Source organism: Dromaius novaehollandiae, chromosome 1 (genome assembly GCF_036370855.1).
Source record: "Dromaius novaehollandiae isolate bDroNov1 chromosome 1, bDroNov1.hap1, whole genome shotgun sequence".
NCBI lineage: Eukaryota > Metazoa > Chordata > Aves > Casuariiformes > Dromaiidae > Dromaius > Dromaius novaehollandiae.
The window spans coordinates 163,329,500-163,349,293 of record NC_088098.1 but is presented as its reverse complement, the minus strand read 5'-3'; the positions used below and the strand labels follow the sequence as shown (position 1 = coordinate 163,349,293).

At 41.0% G+C, this 19,794-nt stretch overlaps 1 protein-coding gene across 3 annotated transcripts in view; it reads right to left on the bottom strand.

Moving 5' to 3' along the window:
* The window catches only part of ABCC4 (ATP binding cassette subfamily C member 4 (PEL blood group)), a 154,894-nt gene extending 137,234 nt beyond the window's left edge, over positions 1-17,660 (bottom strand). Inside the window, exons 1-4 of one of the 3 annotated variants that reach the window (XM_026119446.2) lie at positions 17,374-17,660; positions 3,376-3,486; positions 1,004-1,124; positions 118-342 (exon numbers count right to left, since the gene is read on the bottom strand). In XM_026119446.2, the coding sequence (XP_025975231.1) occupies positions 118-342; positions 1,004-1,124; positions 3,376-3,486; positions 17,374-17,447 (531 nt within the window). In that variant the 5' untranslated portion in view covers positions 17,448-17,660. Of the gene's footprint in view, positions 1-117; positions 343-1,003; positions 1,125-3,375; positions 3,487-5,678; positions 5,803-17,373 lie in introns of those variants that run through there. The other 2 variants (XM_026119447.2, XM_064504656.1) reach the window with 2 other exon arrangements.
* Positions 17,661-19,794: the final 2,134 nt, after the last annotated feature.

The window sequence follows — 19,794 nt, the reverse complement described above, 5'->3', positions numbered from 1 at the left end:
AATCAGTAACTTCCATGAAATTGCAAGAGTATACAAAACAAATAGCCATATTTTTAACCTTATATAGAAAGAAATAGCTATCAAATGCCAAATACAACTGTAAACATGTTTGCTTACCTTCCGATAAATCATATGACACATAGCTACCCTCAGCTTCATGCCAGCCCGCTGTACATGATAGAAGTATAAGTGGTGCATTATAGCTAGAATAAGTGTGCACACAGACAGAGCAGCTGCATAGCAATATGCAAAATTCAAAGCTACCTCATCAGAGGAATCATAGTTTTCAAAATAATTAATAATTTTTCCCAAAAATATTGGCTGAATTATTTTGAGAGTTTCCTAAAGAAAAAAGAAAGGAAAAAATGTATAAACAATTTAGTATCATACTATGCTACCCAAATTTGTGCCCAGGCAAATAATAACCAAATTACTGTTGCAAGTCACATGCCATATTATTTTATCATGCTCCAAAATGCCAAGCTGATTTTTATCAACACTATAAACCAAAAGAAATGTATCCCATATTAAAATTTAGCTGATTCTTTAAAAGGGAACTCTCTCAATTATCAATAAAAACTTCAATGTTATAAAAGCAAGTTACATGAATACATATTGTGCTTCCATTTTTCAAGATGACATAGTGTGACATTGTGCATGGCAAAAATCTTTTTTCTATGGGACATCCCGTTCAGATACATAAAATACAGGGAAGACGCACGTCAGAAAGCACGTCAGATGGCTTATATTATCTCAGCAATAGTGCACTGAAATTAGCTCTCAGTTCCATGTCCATAATTCCACAGTTATGAGACTCACTGATAAAATATCTGACTTGGTTTTTCAATCTCTTAGGGAATGTAGCTCTGTTTGACTTTTCTGAGAGAGTTTATGAACACTCCAATTTCTCTGAATGGCGCAGCATGAAGTCACCAGTGTGCACCACGAATTTCACATTGCTGTTGGCTAGGAAGCGTGTTGTATCATATTTTAAACCGCTTACCTCAATCATTGTGAAAATTCCAAAAACTAAATAGGATTTCCAATAACAGAGTATGATTGCTTTTGTTAAATGTGGTGTTCTTCCATCTTTTTTTGCTTTTTGCACCTCTTTATCCCAGTAGCTGAAAAATAAAAGGCAAATATGCTGGAAGAAAAGTATAAAACCACAAGGCAACTGGCTAGAATAAAACAGATTCAGACCGGCAGCAGGATTGCCATGATCATTTCTGTAAATCACTTTTCATTAAGACATTAACATGATAATAAAAAGTCATGTTTTCTCATTTACAAAAACATGTATTTAGCATTACAGGCCTATTCGTTCTCCTGCAATCACAAACACAGGGAGGTAGCAAAAATATTTGCTTGGCCACTGTTGACTGCTATTGCCTTTTATGCATTTGCATATGATGAAGTCATTCTTTCTTTATTTCCTCCTGATTCAGACAGCCAGTAACCTTAGTTAAGAGCCAATTACCATATGAACTCCTAACTATGGACTAAAGGACTAAACCAAGACAACACGGCCACATGGAGTGCCTTTATCTTTCTACGAGCTCTGCACTTCCCCAGAAAGGTTATGCACAATCCCGTCCTTGTTTCTGTCACATGCTTTGATGAAGAGGAGCAGATATGGCACAAAAAACAAAAGGAACTGTCTACAGCAGTTTAGTCACTTAAGGCTCCCCACATTTCTCCAAAGGCAAGGATTACAACAGCAGAGTGGCAAGGATCTTTGTATTACCGCATGCCTGCCCGCAAGTTGAGCACAATCCATTCACATTAAAATCAAAGACAGTAATAACAAACATGAGTTTGTTCAGTTAAATATGAACAAAAAAATCAGGACTTAAGCAGACCTCTTAAAGCACACTGCTGTCAGACACGATGTTCTCCCTTGTTTCTGGATGCTAAATACTTTCTGCCATGACCTCTGACCTTGCTAGTTTGAGGGCTGAAATTAGTCTAAGACATGAAAGCCAAGTTTATTACTTTGCAACAAGGCACACAAGTTTGAAGTGTATAGTATCGACAGAAGAATAAAACTTTTTTTTACCCTACTTTATGCTACAGGAATTATAGAGTCATTGCCTAAACGCTTCAGATTCAGAATTAAAACTGCCTAGACTCTGTGGGGTTTGCTGGCCTACAACAAAAAGCTACTTATTTAGGTGGCTACTTATGAATTGTATTCTTTGCTTCTTGGACAATACACTAAAGAGTTAAAAAAAAAAAAAAAGAAAAAAAAAAAACCACTCTTCTTTTAGATGCTGTATTTTCTACTGCTTCCTTAACTCATGGAAAGTGTGTGCTTTTACTGTAAGTCATTGGAAAGAGTTCATCTTCCTGTACAACAAACCCGCTGAACAGTGGAATTTGACAAGGATCTCCAGCTAGAAGGATATTAAAGGCTGCATTCCCATGAGTTTATCACAATCACTCATTCTCCATTTAACTCAGCCAGAGCAGAAACATGAAAGAACTGGTCATAATCTTTACTTTCTGGATGCTTTTTACTTTTTGAGAAGTCTCTTCTCCTGGCCAAATTATTAGGAAAGTTGATTTGCCAAACATCTTTCAGTGTAATTGCAAGAAATATCAAGGCCAGCCTACCACTTTCTTAGTTCAAAGGCCACCTTTCGCTAGGAAACAACTCTATTTCTAATTATATTAAAAAATACTTTGAAGACAAAAATAATTTTTCTCTAGTGCAAGGTTCAAGACAATTTACATAAACCGTTATTTTCAGAATATATTTAACAAATAAGAGAGAGAGACCCTCTTGAGTCCATAATCACATGAACTGGAAAACAGTCTAATAAAGGATATTTACAGCAAAATAAGAACTCCTTCAAAAGGCAAGCTTTTAGATCTCCAAGGCTTTTTAGCACTTTACCAAAAAGTGGTATATTTTCAATATATACATACACACATAAAAGATACACAGCTGTCACTTTTAATTCAGTTTGTTCTCCAAAACAAAAGGCATTAATCTTTTTCCTCATTTCTATACAGAAGAAGTATAAAAGTTTCAACAGCTACTGTACCACAGATCAGAAGAGTCCCATTAATTTATTTAGGGTTACTTCAGTAACAGTTCAGTGTTCTGTTCCAAGCACTCTGCAAAGTGCCAAAGGAACTGTAAATGATATACTGAAAATACTCAAATATATTTTCATTATATATAATTTGAAAAAATTAAAATGTTTCCATAGTAAACAAGTTCACAATATTACTCTCTACTCCCCAGAAGGTTTAACAGGACACTTTGATAAACTTTACAGTAACCCCTTTTAATTTCAGAATACGAATACATTTCTTATCTTCATCAGCAGACATATAATAAAATAGAACAATGATTTTTCTCCTTACCACTGTAATTCCTCTCCAAGCTTCTCCGACGAGTCTTCTGGCAACACTTTATACATATCATCTTCTTCAAGCTTCCGTTTATGTCCAGTAATAAATAAGGGATTCAACCACCTATTTAAATACAAGTTTATTAATAAACTCATCAGTGGACCAGAAAAGTAATTCCTCCACATCTTAATTTTATTTTTCTATGCCTTTCTTCCCTCCTCTTCGCATGTGTCACCTCAACATCCCACACATTTTACTACATTTATCTTCACAACACCTAACAATTAACTCACTTCTATTTTTCAAATGGAAAAGCAAGGTCTTTGAGGTGTTTATGCCCCACAGCACCTTACCCCCAGTCATCCAGATGGCCAATACAATTCTTCTTGGCCTTAAAGTAAGTGTTTTCTCTTACAGTGGGAATCACATTCAAAATTAGCCATTCCTTAAATATTTAGAAAACAGAACTAATCCAACTATTAAAATATTGACAAATTGTACATCAAATTGTATCATATATTAAAAGACATTTTTTGTAACTAGCATGACTGTTTATATGAAAAAAGGAACTGCCATTGAACTACCATTTTGACAAATATTAAAGTGAAATAATTTAGAGATACCCACTCAAATGTAAACAGACAAATAACAGATTATTACTGGAACTAATATTAAACATTTTGGAATTATAAATGCAAAGCACGTTCTCACCTTTTAGTGAGGAAATTAAGTGTGTAGACTGAAAAAAGGAAAAATATTTTCTATCAAATGTGGCTAGATTTTTAAAAGCTCAGTAGAAGACAGCTTCAGAAAATTCATAATATTGTTATTGTAGGTGTAAGAGTATAAGGATATAAGCAAGGCAAAGTTTGTAGGATATAAGCAAGGCAAAGTTTGTAGGATATAAGCCGTATTTTGTTAGATGAACCGACACTGTTGAAGAAAAGGCTAAGACCAGCATTTATGCACCTAGACTCTTCTTTAAGCCTGAAACATGGGTCTGCTCCACAGAGCAGACATGAGTGACAGCAAAGACAAAAGCGATAAAGTTTTTCATGAAAAAGAGAAGGACACCTATGAAACCGGCATGGCTTAGTGGGAAGAGAGGGGTTAAGGAAATTGAAGTTTGCCACAAAGTTTACAAACTCTCTCCACTGAATCCTCAATATTTGGTTTCCAGGGAAGGCATGACTTCAAGCTCTCAGGCTTGTTTTCTCAAAATTTTTTGAGATCATCATGCAGGATCAGAACCAAGAAGTCAGAGATGGACCCGTTTTGGAAAAAAACAATACTCTTGCACTCATGACAAAATGTTCCTGTCTCATGTCAATGGCCTGTGAAAGCCTGGAACTATTGTTTCGTTTCTGATGCAAAGCTATTCCTTGACTTCACAATGCAGTTTTTAAAAGAGTAGCTGGCACACTAGATGAAGTGTATTACTTTCTGGAAAGCAGATGTGAGAATTCAAGGCTGTGATGGTTTGCAATGAGGGCATTTATTTATTCACAACCACAACAGTGGTTATGAACACATATCACAGCTTTGCATTTCTTGCTCCAGCATGCTCCAACTCAATTTTGTATCCACTGCCTTATGAGAAGTCTGTTGATTAGTTTAGAGAGGGATTAGTTTAGAGAGGGTGAAGGGGCAGGCTGAATGCTAGAAGAGGGGGCTCAGAGAGTTTCTTCCAAAGTAGGGCTACTGCAACAGCCTTTTGCACAGGCTCCATGGCACGGCAGTATGTGACAAATGGGATCAACAGTGTTTTTCCTGTGCTGCTTAGCATGGTAGTAGTACAGCATGTATGTGATGCATGCATTCAAAGATTAAGTCTCTATGCTTAGAGTAGCATCTTTGATGGCTAACAGCCCTTTTTAAACTGATAGGGTGGGTACTAAAGATCTGCTGTATCGTATGTGAGCTAAGCCCTCAACAGATGTTAACCATACAGAGACAATTAGAAAGTTACTTGTTAGACAAGCTGCTTGTTGCTTTGACTGTATAGCCAGGTAGTACAACCTTCTGGGCAAATCACTGCAACATTTTCCTTAAAGTTCCGGACCAAAAGCCTCAAAGATCAACTGCTCCAGCCAGCAAAAGAGCTTCTGCCTGTTTTGACACAAGAGCTCTACATCAAATGGCAGAGCTGTCCTCTATGGTTCGACACTGAGAATAGCCCTAGTGAACCTGCTCCATTGAAATGCTGCTTCTTTGGCCTCAGTTCTGCTGCCTATCGCTGGTAAAAAGCGGACACAGGACAAATAACCTCAAGGTCATTCAAGCACAATTTCTGGCTGCTGGATGAGAAGCTCTACCTGCTCCAGGACAGACAACGATGGGAAAGAGCTGCAAATTTCAGTCGACTCCTGTGGTTGATATTAATTGCTCCTCCTCTTGCAACATCAGTATGAGTTTCCAGCATACTCTGTATATGAGCCACAGATCTCCTTTCTAACAGGGTAAGACCGAGGATGAGTAATCTTCTCCTGCTACTTTAGCGTAAGAAAAACGATGAGGCTGCTTTTTTCATGAAAATACAGAGATTAATGCTCACAGCAATGTAAGTGGTTAAGAATTCCACTAACTATTGCTGTCAAGGCGGTAAAAATGAAAATTGTTCTGACATTTAACCTTAACAAGGAGCATTAAAAGGATATTTATTACCATATATTGGTGTTCATATCAGGAAAAAAAGTTTAAAAATGAAACAGTGCTCTCAGTTTTACTCTGTAGAACAAAATTCTTGGATTTATAATTTTTAAAACATGGTAAAAACCCGGCCACAGAAAGAATAACACTTCTGCTGAAGGCGACTACCTTATCTTGATGTCAGTTTGATTCAGCACTACAGCCAACAGTAGCAAAAAATGTTGACCATGGCCCACTTGAAAAATAACTTGATGAAATATAACATTCTCAAGTCTGCAGGAGGGACTGCTAGAATGATCTAGCTTATCCTTTAGCCTTAAACTCTCCAAAATATTTACTGATAATACACCTACCTCCGCTGAACTTGTATGGTTTGTAGAAAATCTCTTCTCTCATCACCCTAAATGGTCCATGTCAATCAAGGACTGTACATACTATGAGAACTGATTTCCAAATTAAGTAGCAGATGGAGATAATGCAGAGTAAAAACTGCCAAAAATCTCAAATTTTTAAGACTATTAGTTCAGTCAGAAGTAGCACAAATTCAGAGTGCTTATATTTTTCTGTTAGTTAAAACTATATCTCGAAAACAGTGATATAATAGCACTACAAACTCCATTTTAACATTAAAAAAATGCAAGAAAAAACAAGCCAAAGTATGCCAAAAACTGTGGTAATTTGTTTTGTGACTTGTTTATTATAAAGGACAATAGGGCAGAAACTCAGAACAAGCCCACATGCTTTTGTGAGGTTAGGCAAAAAAAGGACAGGCATTACAACAACAAAAAAAGGAAAAAGTAAACACCACCACCCGCTGCTGAGCTTTCCTGTGCTCTACTGCTGACTCTGTGCTTACCTTGCTCTGCTTCTAAAATGTATTTTATTCATTGGACAACCGAGCTTGCAGCCAACACTTACATACTTAAATGCAACTTTGGATCTTGGAGAGGTGCAGAATTCCACACAGGATAAGTCACAGCCAGTCTGGTGTTTCTGTGGTCTTGCTTTGATTCTCATGTCAACTCCAGTTAAAACTTCACTTCCAAAGGTCAAATAATTAATAGAGGAATTATAAGATTGTTCTCATAATTCTGACTCCCTTCATATAGATCGAGAAAATTCGCAAAATCCTGTGCCAATTTAAACTAACCACCACTCTGGATACAGTCAAGTACAGCTATGCACACCTTGTTTAATGTACAAAACAAGTTATGTAATGGAGTACCTACAAGAATACTTTCTACTGTTCAAAAACCTATTTAAGATTCCTAGACATCAGTGATACATGCCTCTAGCTTTATTACACCCAACTGCTCTGTCTCCAATTATTAAGCCTTAAGAGCTGCTCCTAGAGAGGTCTTAACAGCATGAAAGCTTTTTAAAAGTATATTGTGCTATTGCTATTGTGCTACAGTTGAAGATCTTTAGAACAAAGCTAAACATTTTTCTTTACAGATTTCAAAGTTTCAAAATAAGCTTAGTCCTTGCAGAGTTTTCAGCTCAAAAATGATGTCTTTCATTTGTCCATCACAAATTGTCAGTACAGCAAGAACAGTTCAAGTTTGCTGCCTCACTGATATGTGCTGAACTTCATGCTGGAAGGTCTACTTTCAGATAGAAGACTTGGGAAATGTTCATATTCAGCCATTAAAGAGTTACCATCAGGATGCCACAAATGAAGGCGGAATATGCGATACAGAATTCCCCCCTTTCAGAATAGCATTGAGACCATCCTGTTTCACCCAGGCTGCTATTACAAGAGTCACACATTCCTAACAAAAATCAGGCTCTTTTCTTGACTGAAGGCTTAGTAAATAAAAAGAGTGTGCTGTAAGAGGACTGTTAAAGCAGCAGGAAATATAAGGCAACAACCTAGATAAAGAACATCCCTGCAACCTCAGTAGCCAGATTTAGCTATGAAGGGAGCCTACACCAGTATGTCTTTTTTGACAAAACAGAGATCAGCTAGCACTGATCCCTTTATGTATTAAAAAAAAAAAAAAAAAAATCCTACAGAAAAGAAGATTTCGTCATGAACACAGAAACTGCCCAAGCTGTATTATGGCTTAATAAAAAAACCTTAAAAAAAAAAAAAAAGGCTAAGATCACATAGAGAAATAGGAAATATATAGAGACAAAGCAAACTATTCCTCTCATCCCATGGATGGGTGTAAAATGGACTAATCTACAGCCTGAAGAAGAAGAGATGAGGAGCAGAGGGATGGGAAGGGCTCACAGCTCAGCCCCACATTTCTACCTTTCCTTCTGAAAAAGTTGTTCAACTTAAAAAAAATAAACAAACAATAAAGGACTCCTCAGTGACTATCATCTCTTCCCCTTGGTACCTCCCTGTTTGCTAAGTATTTTGAATAATTATTTGGTTCTTAGGCATCAGGCAAGCAGTACCTTATTCTCATAACTCTTCTGAAACGCAATGTTCATGTGATGCCTTTTAAAGGGCATAGTCCAAATTTTTGCTAGCACAAACTGTATATAAAAATGGGAACATCTGAAAGAATCCTAAGCACCTTCTGTTCTGCTGGGAATGGCTCTGTTCTCCTATCAAAGCGATTAGCTGATCAAAGACATCACTCTGGAAAGAAGCCCAGAATTAGTTCCTGTTGCTGCCAGAACACTGATGTCACTAGGAATCAAGATTTAAAAAAAAAAAAAAAAAAAAAAAAAAGTCACTTGGTGACCTGATGGAAACCCAAGAGATAGCCAACTGCAAAACAGTAAATCACTGCTCTGACCCTAAAAGCCTTTCTGGTACACCAGAACCTTGGGCACTGATTAAAAAAAAAGTGATTCATTTCTGAACAAACAGATATATAAAGACCACAATATAAACATTCATTTCCTGAATTTTCCTACTCCTGGACCCTGACATTATACTCCTTGGGACATTATAACCCAGTTGACCAGCTGTAGTTTTACTCAGTTGTTCAGGAAAGTGCAAGTTTTATCATCTGTATTAGAGCAACTACACCAGTAAAAGAATCCACAGGGTTTGCAGAAAAAGATAAAAAAACACAGAGCTGTTTTACCCACAAAAAAGAAGTGGGACCTCAGGGAGGGTTGACTTTTTCACCGAGGCAACACGGAAGAGAATCAATCTCCACTACCCGAAAGACAGAGTCATTTTGCAATCCAAACAGCCACGTCACTGTATTTGATGCATAAAATAAGATTTCTTAAAAGAGGAAGCTTTTAAATTAAGTTTGTTAGCATTCCAAAAGAATTTCCTTTTAGCCAGGGAAGAAATATATTACCAATAAGTAAGCTGAACTAATAGCAGTGTCCAGATCAACTGGTTCATGAGCGCAGGGATGGGAATTACACTACCTTTGGATGAATATAATGTCCTGCTTGTAAATAGTCAAAAAAGTAATATTTCCACACTGTACAATGGGCCTGAAAAGTTTTCCCAAAATCCACACATTGCAAGTTTTTCACGACCTGAGAAAGTCTGTCAGAAAATATCAGCCAAGAAGCATCTATAGTTACATTAGAGACTGGATATGAATAAAAAATATGCCACCATCACAAGCCGCCCTTGAAAGGGTGTTACCATCAGGCCCCTGAGGGCTGCACTGGGCCTTACTTTCCCCAAGGTGCCTCACCTGGGACCCCACAAACACCCCGTGCCCCAGGTCCCAGCAGTCCCATTTCGGCCCAGCCCTGGCACCCAGCGCCGGCGATGCCATGGGAGTGCCTGTGCCCACCCCTGTAGGGGCACCATGGGACTGTGCCTTGTGGCTGAGGGTGCTGCCTGCGCCATGCTCACCCTCAGCTCCCAGCTCACCCTCATGTCCCGAGATGACCCCACTCACGCTGCTCCCCAGCAACTGTCACCCCACAGTCGAACGCTAAAATATTACAGCACCTTCCTCTATACAAGTGCAAAATTTCACAAAAAAAAATGCTTTATCAGTGCCTGAGTTAGAAAAATCATGCTGAATGGACTACTCTTCTTATTAAACTAAACAATTCATCTCTTCCCCCCCCCCTTTATTTTTAATTATAGGCAGGAGTTTACCTTCTGGGTAAATTCCCAGTAGCCAGTAAAAACCACATCTTGTATACTCTCATCAACTAATTCCTTAAGAAGGTGGTTTACAAAATGTATTTTTTCCATTCCTCCTAAGCCTATTTGTGAATTACATTACAAGCATCATCTGTTTATACTCAATGTCCAGTTATTTTTCAAGAGTTGCACAGGAGAGTCTTTGTTTACTCAAATTCTTCCATAACGCTAGGATTTCATCTTCTTGAGCAGCTTGGAAGCACTACTTCAAATACTAAGCTGTGAAGTAACGTGTATTTCCTTCTCTTTAATCACTTAAGTTGGAGCTGTTTTTTGTAAAAACAAATTAGGTTTCCTTACAAGACCTTTTGATTATAAATTCATGTTGCTTATCCTCTATAGCTTTTTTCAGGTGCCTACACATTTTTGCACTGTTCATTGCCCAACTTCACGACATGACTCAAAGTTAAAAACCATCAGAGCAAATCCAACACTGTGGGCCATTTGCTTGGTTTTAGTGCAGAGGAGCACTGCTGGGATGGGATGTACAGACACATAAACACAGTCTTCAGTGTTATCATGCGAGAATTCACAAGTCTCACAGCAACAAACATTTTGTAACCATCATGTGACTTTTTTTTTTTTTTTACTATCCCTATTTCACATGCTTACCCATTCTCCTCAGCAAGCTTTCGTTTCCCACTTCCCCTTACCAAAGCAGCTACATACAATTAATAAGCAGAATAAGTTCTCATATTTCTTTAGATGTTTTTCAGCTAGTGTTCTAGTCACAATTTCCCTCCACTGTTTACTGGCAGCTTAAAGAGTGAATTTTCTCATTGCATACAATATAAAGAACAGTAAGAACAGAATGAAACTACTTCGAAGCCATGTAAACTCAAAAACGCCTTTCATATTTTTGGTTACAATGCCAGACAGTAATAACCTTTGCTACTTAACTTCATCTTGTCTTCCTTGCTTCTGGTTTTTCACAGCAGAGTGCAAGCAGCTACAGTGCTGAACATCCCTCTTCCTATGCTAACAGTAACTCAGTTGGTATTGATTGCACTTAAAGCAGGTTGTTTCATGCTGTTCATCTACAGCATGCGCCAGGTATGAACTATCTGATTACTGAAACACCCTTCGTTATATACCAGGTGGCAAGGAAAATAAAAACAGGAGGAAAAAAGAAGGCGGCTGCCATACAGTGGCTAATGCTTCCTGAAGAGCCTAGGAATAGGAGTGGAAAAGTGGCATTGCTTTTAACTATAGACTAGACTATTCCAGAGACTGTTATCAAAATACTGATTCCAGATCTGCCATCCACATGCCAAGAAAAATATTCATCATACAGATGATTTGGTGCAAAGGTCTGAAGATAATGCAAGAAATTTAAGTAGTATAAGCTATTTATTGACCGAAGACCTAAACGGCTACATAGAGCGAACGGAAGGGAAGAGTCCTTCAGTTTAGCAGAAGAGAATTGATCATCCAAATTCCTAATCTCCAATTAACTTACTAGTGAAACAACTTAGCTGGAGTGGGCAAATTCTTCATCACTTGAAAAATACATCTAAAAAACTGTGTTAGAGCTCATATATAGGTTTAAAAAGCACAACAAAAAATAAAATCAAGAGATGAAGTTATGCAGAAAGGCTAGATGAGCATAACGGGCTAACGCTGAAAACATTAACACTGAAGCATAATGACAGCAATTTCAGTATCAACTTCCCTTCCTGCAAGTAATGGAAGTAGGAAGATTTAAAATCACCTGCTGTGAGTCCACATTGGTATGACACATTTGGGTGATGGGGTACACAGAACAGAAGATGATTATTCTTTTTGACCCTTTACTCCCAAACTCTAATTGTTTTCCCTCTACTCCACTCTTAAGCTCTTGAAAAAATTTTTAGAGCTGGGTGAGGGGAGGGAGGAAATAGACTTTGGGAAAAAAACAGCACAACTTACCCCTAAGTTTGAAGTTTTGCAGGGATTATTTCAGGAGGTTGCAACAGTGTCAGTCTTTCTGGGAAATGATACAGTGCATGCTGGCTACAGCATTTCAAAGACAAGTAACTTCAATGTTTTGTTATATATAAATGGGTCATCTCATGGTGTATCTAATGCATCAGAGCTTTACGCTCACACAGGTACTGTAAATAGTGAATGCCAAAATTCTCACAGTTTATACACACTTGCTATAATCAATATAATCTATTTAGCACTCTAGGCCCACATATTTTTAACTTAACTAGCTCATAAACAATGCTTTCAAACACTATTTTCTCCTACATAATATATCTATCTTGCAATAAAATAAGCAAAACTTACAAATGAATGCAGTACTTAAGAGTCCAAAGGATTAAAATTTGACTATGGGCTATTAAATATCTGATAAAGATAATGCCTTGTTTTTTCATTTATCATAGGTCATACAGATGTCCTCAGTCTTCTTTCAAATCAGAAGGAAAAAAAAAAAAAAGAGGTAAGTCCGATTTCATTCTTTGGTTATTGAAAACGTACCTTCCATTTATATATACTGAAGGTGCTTACACATGTTTTTTAATTTCAGACAGTACCACAATAGTCCTACTAAAGGTAGTCATCTTGCACCAATAAATCACTAAATGAACTAAAAATCAGTCATCTCAAAGATCTTCATAAAGTGTTATCAATTAGGAGTCAGCATCATCATTAATTTGGGACATTTTTGATGGGAATTCATCAGGTATCAGACAGTTCACTAGAAAGCCTGATACTGCTTGGTATTTTCATTCATTACCTGAAGTAAAGATAAAATCACCACAGATAAATTTACTTGCTGACATAATAAGGAACAATAATCGTATCTAACAGTGCTACAGTTCAGCTCCAACTAGAACATCCAAGAAAAGCAATGAATTCTTTGTCTAACCTCTTTCCAAGCAAGGCAAGATATGCTTTTCAAGGCAGCCAAGTCACTGGACTAAAGCACAGATGACATTTAGGCCCACTGAAAAGTCCAACTAAATTAGCCAGTGGCCCTTTTAATTCTAAGCTCTGGGATGTGAGAGGACGAAAAAGTTATGAAAAGTGTGCGCTTATTTACACCGGTACAAGAGAGGTACATTGTATGACTATATTTGCTCAGATGTAAACAGCTACACAATGTGCAGTCACTCAAAACCCTGGGACCTACATATTTCTGCTTACCTCATTCTGTTCACACTTAATCCTGACCTTTGGATTTTTTTTTTTTTTAATCTTCTCCCTTTACATACTAGGTCAGACTAGTGAAGAAGTCTTTTCATTTTGTAATCTTCCCTAACGCACTTCCTTGGTAGGCCAAGAGCAACACTGTCAGACACAGAAAGGTAATGATAAAACATTCATTGCTTCTTTGGAATCATAACTGGGTGGATGCCTTGAAGCAAGTTTTCAGTTCATGTTTTAATACCCTTACTATAATGGCAATTGTTGCATGTCAAGTGATGATGTAAAAAGGCATCCATCTTTAGGATGCTGACAACGCTCAATACTCCAAAAAAGCTGAAAACTTGTCACAGGCACACCAATTCTATGATAGGCAAATACTTAAGTATTAATAATTTTATTTAATTCTTTTCTTAAAAATAAATGATAAATGAAATTTAGCAGAACTTTACTTTCTTTTACTTCTCTGAACAAGATAACCGGATTCCCTGTTCTGGGTGCTCCAGCTTGTCCTCCTTCTCATGTTATTAATGGGCCAAAAGTTATCTAGTCTTTCAAAAATGTAATTATAGCACTTCTTTTGTAACTTTCCACGGAAGTTAATTCCATGCCTAAAAAACAGGGTGCATAATGAAGCAAGCATCGTATAGCAAGAACATCTTTGACAACTCAAGGGAGCAAATGCTATTAAGAAAATAAAAACACATCAGCTACTTAATGAACACACAAGCTCAAAAACCAGAAAATATTTAGAAAAAGAAATACTGTTACGGTACACAACTATTAACTTAAGAATCCCCACTGCCCACAGCAGAGAAGTGATGTGAAAAATGTTCTTCTCAACTCCAGACACACTTGCAAAGCTTTTTAACCCCAAATTTGCAGCAACAGAGCAGGTTTTTATATATGAAAAATCACTAAATTGAACCCTATCTTGCTTGGAGGGACCTTAAAAACCAAGCAAATCCTCCAATCAATCTTTCGAAGTCCTCATTCTCACCAGCAAGCCAAGCCAAAAATAAGCAGCAAGGATGAGGTAAAGTAAAGGAAACAATTAGAAGTATATCCCAGTGCTCTAACTCTAACTGAACCACCAGCCAGAGCTTAGAGAAGTCTGAGAGCATGGGAACTAGCAACAATGAAGGTCAGCAGATACAGTAATATCTGAAATATCCAGAACAGCAATTGGTTCTTTGATAATCCTATGTTAACATAGATAATTGAGCGAAAGATATGGAAAAGAAGAATACTTTGCAACTACACTCATCTTCATACTTCTGTCATAAATAGTTTTTATTTTTTTAACATCCAACTAACATTACACAAGGGATGCATTATAAAATAACAATATTCACACAGAATCCGGATGCTCCTCTTTCCCATGAACGTACTAGAGCGTTTAATGTTCATCAAGCTCATACTTGTCAAAGTCACAACCTCAAAAGCAAGAAGACGAGCTTTGAACAATGGGAGAAGAATGTGTCTTCAGCCTACACACTCATTACCTTAGTTTTATAATTCAATGAAAACATGATTACTTTTCCCCGTGAGTTTGATCCTGTTCCTGCAAGACAGAATAATTTTAGCTCTACTTCTACACCACTGGCAACAAAGGCAAGGGCAGGGGGAGGGAGCCTTCTTACAACAGCAAGATTAGACTTTTGGAAATAAATAAATAAATAGACGAAAAAAAGGACGCCTGCCCAGCTGCCTGCAGTGCTGTTAATAAGGATAGAAAGTAGGGCTAACAGCCAGCAGCTAGGGTTTGGGCAGCATAGGAGGCACACTGGAGCAACCACGTGTCAGTGGTTGCCGTTACTGCCAGAACAGGCCTTCTCAAGCACTGTTTTTCCAGTTCTCCAACTGAAAAATCTCTGAACATCCTGTGAGAAACAGCACTTCCAGTGAAGCAGCGCCCAAGAAATGCTCACACAGCTGTCAAAGGCTGGGCACTTTGTAGAAGCGGTGAACAATTCTTAAAGCTAGCTTTAAGGTTAGCTTTATAGCTAGTGAAGCGTATTTTAATCCTTTCTTGATTTTATGTAAAAAAGTGTTAACTTGCAGAAGGAGGACAGCTCCTAGATCCTCGCTTTATATGTCACTACAGACATCACTTCAGCTGAATTTTTCACTGAGAAAATAAAAGCTTTTTGACTAGCAAATAGCAAGAATATACTGGTATTTTTGATGATCACATGCAGCATAGGTAAAAGGGTAACATAATGCTGCTGAAGCCTGTGAAAGCCTGGCAAATAGCATACAGGACAATTTTTTTTTTTTTAATTCAGTAAAACTTTTCACATTCTATTAAAAACTTTATTCACAGCACAAGCCCTACAGTTGAGCCCTACTATCTGAAGAGTAAGAAATGTAACAGGCTGTAAAGCAAAATAGCCCAGTCAATCTCTGAAATTTCAGCAGGCCTATCATCTCACAAACACAGGGCTCGCCTTCCTCCTGCCCTTCTCAGGATAAGAACCGACAAACATGTTTGGGGTAAAAGGAACTTTTGAAGTGCTCTCCTAAAACTCGAGAAATTTAAATTTTCTTGGTGCTGTTGAACAATCCACTGCAACACCTGGAGAGCAGTAAGACAGATGATGGGAACAGTCAAAAAAAAAAAAAAAAGTCATGAACATTGCATGCTTCCTTTTTCACCTCTAGCGGGATTGTTTTGGGCCTAACTACTGCTAGCAGCACAAGGTCACTGCAAGAGGAAGTGATCAGAGCAAAAGCAGTGCTGCAATGCTATGTGGCCAACCTGTAGTTCATCCCGTTCTGCCTGGGTTTCATAGAAATGTTGTTTCTAACATGGGCACCCCAGTGCTAAAAAAGAAATGGCAAGTCGAACTGCTGAACACAGGGAGCTCAGCACAAGCACACAACCTCTGTTTCTTGCACACAGTACCTCCGAGGACATTCCCTTGACTGAAAACAATGTTTAGATAAAATTGCTCAGGGCCTTTAAAATCCCTCTGCCTCCTATAAAGGCTCCCTGCACCTGCTCAGAGCTGCTTTGAGGATGAAAGACTTTTTTTCCTTGTGTTTCAGAGGCCTCACACACCATGCCCTCTTGTCCTTCTCCCTCGAGTAACACAGCATGTGCACCCAGAGTTCAGACTACAACAGGTGAAGCAGGACAAGTGCTACCTTTGTAACTGTTCTCTTCCAAAGCGTCCTACTAAGATAGACAAGTTTGATACTCATCCTCTTCACCTTCCGTGTCTTTTTTTTAACCATAATTCAATGCAGCGAAACTATAGGACCGTAATTCCTCATGGCTTTGAGTAATGATGTGCACCTGCGCCAAAGCCAGCGCTAGTAAGAGACCAAGCAAAGCTGCTGCCCTGCCACAGCAGTTATCTGGACTAGCACAGAAGTCACCGGTCTCCTAGCAGCTTGCGTGAGCGCCCCATCCCCCACCTTCGCTCTGCGACACCCTGCGCTCCCAGGGAGTCAAAGCAGGAGAGCGCCCTTACACCGGGAAACCCCTCAGCAGACCACACGGTTCAGAAACAGCCTCATTCAGAGCCAAAAAGGAAAAAAAACAGACTCCGACAGGGAGATTAGCCAGCGCTCCGGAGAAGAGCAGTACCTGCCGCCGACCCGCTACGCGAGCAGCTGCGCCGGGGAGGAAGCGCACGGGGCTCGCACGCTGCCTGCCCGCACGTGCTGCAGCCGGGCTGCGGGGCGCCCCCGGCCCGGGGAAGCGGCACCAGACCCGGGAGCGCGGCGCGGAGGCGGCAGACGCGGCACGCCGCCGGCACCCGCTGCCTGTTCCGGCCGGGGCTCCCCGCGGGCGGCGGATCAGCGAGCCTTCACCTCAGCAGACCTCGCCGCGGCGCCGCCGCTTCCGCTCCCGGGAGCCACCTGCGTGCCCCGAGCCGGCGGCGCTGACACGTGTTAGCCCGCCAGGCCCTCGCCGAGCCGCCTCTGCGGAGCCGCTGCCGGAAGGCGACGGCGGCACTCGCGCCGGCTGCCGGGGCCCCGCATCCCCCCGCCGCCCCCAGAGCCGGGCGGGAAGCCGAGGGGCGAGGAGGCGGCGGCAGAGCCCCGGCGCGGCGCCTTCCCCGCCGGCGGGCAGCCCCACGGCCGCGCCTCCCCCCCCCCCGCCTCCACCTCCGCCCTGCCCGGGCGCTCACCAGAAGAAGAGCCGGGAGCAGAGGTTGGCATCCCGCAGCGGGTTGGGCTTCTCCTCGCGGGGCACCGCTTCCATGCCGGCTGCCCGCCCGGCGGCGGCGGCGCAGCACCACACGCGACCTCCCCCCGCAGCAGCGGCCGCCGCTTTGCCGCCGGCCGGGGCTGTTTCCGGGAGAGCCGGCACCCCCGCCTCGTCCCTCCCTCCCTGCCGCCGCAGGACGTCTCCTGCCGGCCCGGCTCCCCCGCGACGCCCGCCCCTGCGCGCAGACGGGCGGAGGCGCGGCGCCGCCCCGGCAAGCCTCCCTGCGCGGGGCCGCCCAGCCTCCGCTCCGGCAGGGCCGGGGAGCTTCCCCGCGCCGCGGCCCCCTGCCCGCGCCGCGGCCGCCCCCACCGGGGCCGCGGTTCCTCCCTCCCTCCCTCCCGGGCGGCTGTTAGGCGCCTCCGCGCGGGCCGAGCCCTCGCGCCTCAGGGGAAACGGCCGCCGCTGGCGGGGGCGGCGGGGGGCTCTGGTGTCCCCTGGTGTCCCCTCCCGGCTCCTCGCCTGTGCGTGCCTGAAGGGAGCGGCTTTTTTGCCCTCGGACTGCACGAATAAAAGGTTTTAAAGCCTGCGAGTTTTTCTTTTTAACTGACCGAAGGAAGTCTCCCTGTTTCTCACGCTGTCGCAGGCCGCGGCTGGGTCATGTTACCTTCCCCAAAATCGCTTTTGCCGTGCTGCGTGCGAGATGCTGCCTCCTTACCGTGCTGTTGCTGGTTAAAAGCGTTCGCATCTTCTCAGCGCGAGCTGCACCAAGCGAGGCACCCGCCGGCCTTACTAGACAGAGAAGTAAGCCACCAGTGAGGAGCAATTGCAGCCTAACGGGCCTGACCCGCCAGAAACACTTGTTTCCACCTCTCCTTCCTAAACATTGCAGTGACTTTTTTCTTTTTTTTTTTTTTTTAAAAAAAACCACTTGCGATCACCTTTCCAGCCTGGGCATGAGACCCCAAGGAAGGGTCTATATTCAGACTCACAAGTAAAAGGGCACTAGAGGAGCATTAGAGCAGCCAGGTGCTGATCTGAGTCCACAAACCAGTGCTATTGGCAGCTCAAGTGTAATGATGTTGCTGTGGGATTCTGTGTCCGAAACGCTGTGTTTTAACACTCCAGGAAGGTTTGGAGAAGGGAAAACTAAAGATTTAGCAAGCCCAAAGAATATATTATAATTAAATATAATACTATAATAAAATTCAATGGGAAAAGAAAAGCCTGAAAGCCAAATTAATCAGTAACTCTGTCAAGTGTACAAGTAACCATTAGAAACCTATGCAGCAAGACAGAATTGTGAACCAATTAAAAATAGTAACAGAGATGCTCCGGAAAATCTGAGGCTGCACATAGAGAGGAGGGAAAATAACACAGAGTAAGGAAATTAATAATCTCTATTTTAGGGGAAGCGAAAAGCAACTGCTGATTTTTCAGTTATCCACTGAATATTTTGCTGTGGTAACAATCTATTCACAATAAGGAAAGAAGAAATATGCAAATGACCTAATCAAAAGTTAATACTACACAAATCCGTAATAAAGATATCACTCTAGCAAAGCCAGGTACTCAGATTAGTCAATGGCCAGATTAAGCCAGTGGCATTTGAATTAAGCCATTTATGCATATACATTATGCTATGGTAATTAGATGGTCACAAGGGATTCCACAAACATACAAACACACGAGTTTCCCTATTTATTCAGTACACACAAAGGCAATATTCATTAAACAAGCATCTGTACAATGTGTGGCTTTAAGCCCTCTTTGCTGTACTCTCTCCTCATTCTGAATACGGTCAGAATCACCAGTTTCTTCATGTGTATTTTCTATGGCACTTATCAGTATAGTATGAGGAGTTCACACATATCTGCTTTTCACAAAACCCTTAAGAGATAATTGGGCAGCTTATCTAATTTCCAGGTGGTGAAGAGAAGCATGTGGATCTTAAGGCGAAATGTAGCCACTGATTCTGAATATGCAATCAGAACCTAAGGCTTAATATTTCCAAGAGTGTAGCACTGTAACCTTCCACGTTCAGGCAAGCACCCCTTGATTGCAACTCCAGAGCTGAACAATTTCTGCAAGTCGCACTCCATCATCTCAAGTCAGGGACCTGGAAAACAAGGACACGTGACTGAGTGTGTCTTAAAAGCCTGGATAAAAGATTTACCGAGCACTACATGGTATCTCTGAGGCAGTACTAAGGGCAGAATCAGATTCAAAGCTGTCTGAAAGACTTCAGAGGGAGTATTTTTCTAAAGATGCACTATCATAACAGACTGTGAAGGCTTTACCACAGTGCATTGGTTTTTTTTTGAACGAAGCCAGACTGAAAGGCAGTCCATATGCTGCCTGACAAACCAACCAGACAGCCCTGTTTCCTGCCATGCCACGGGCA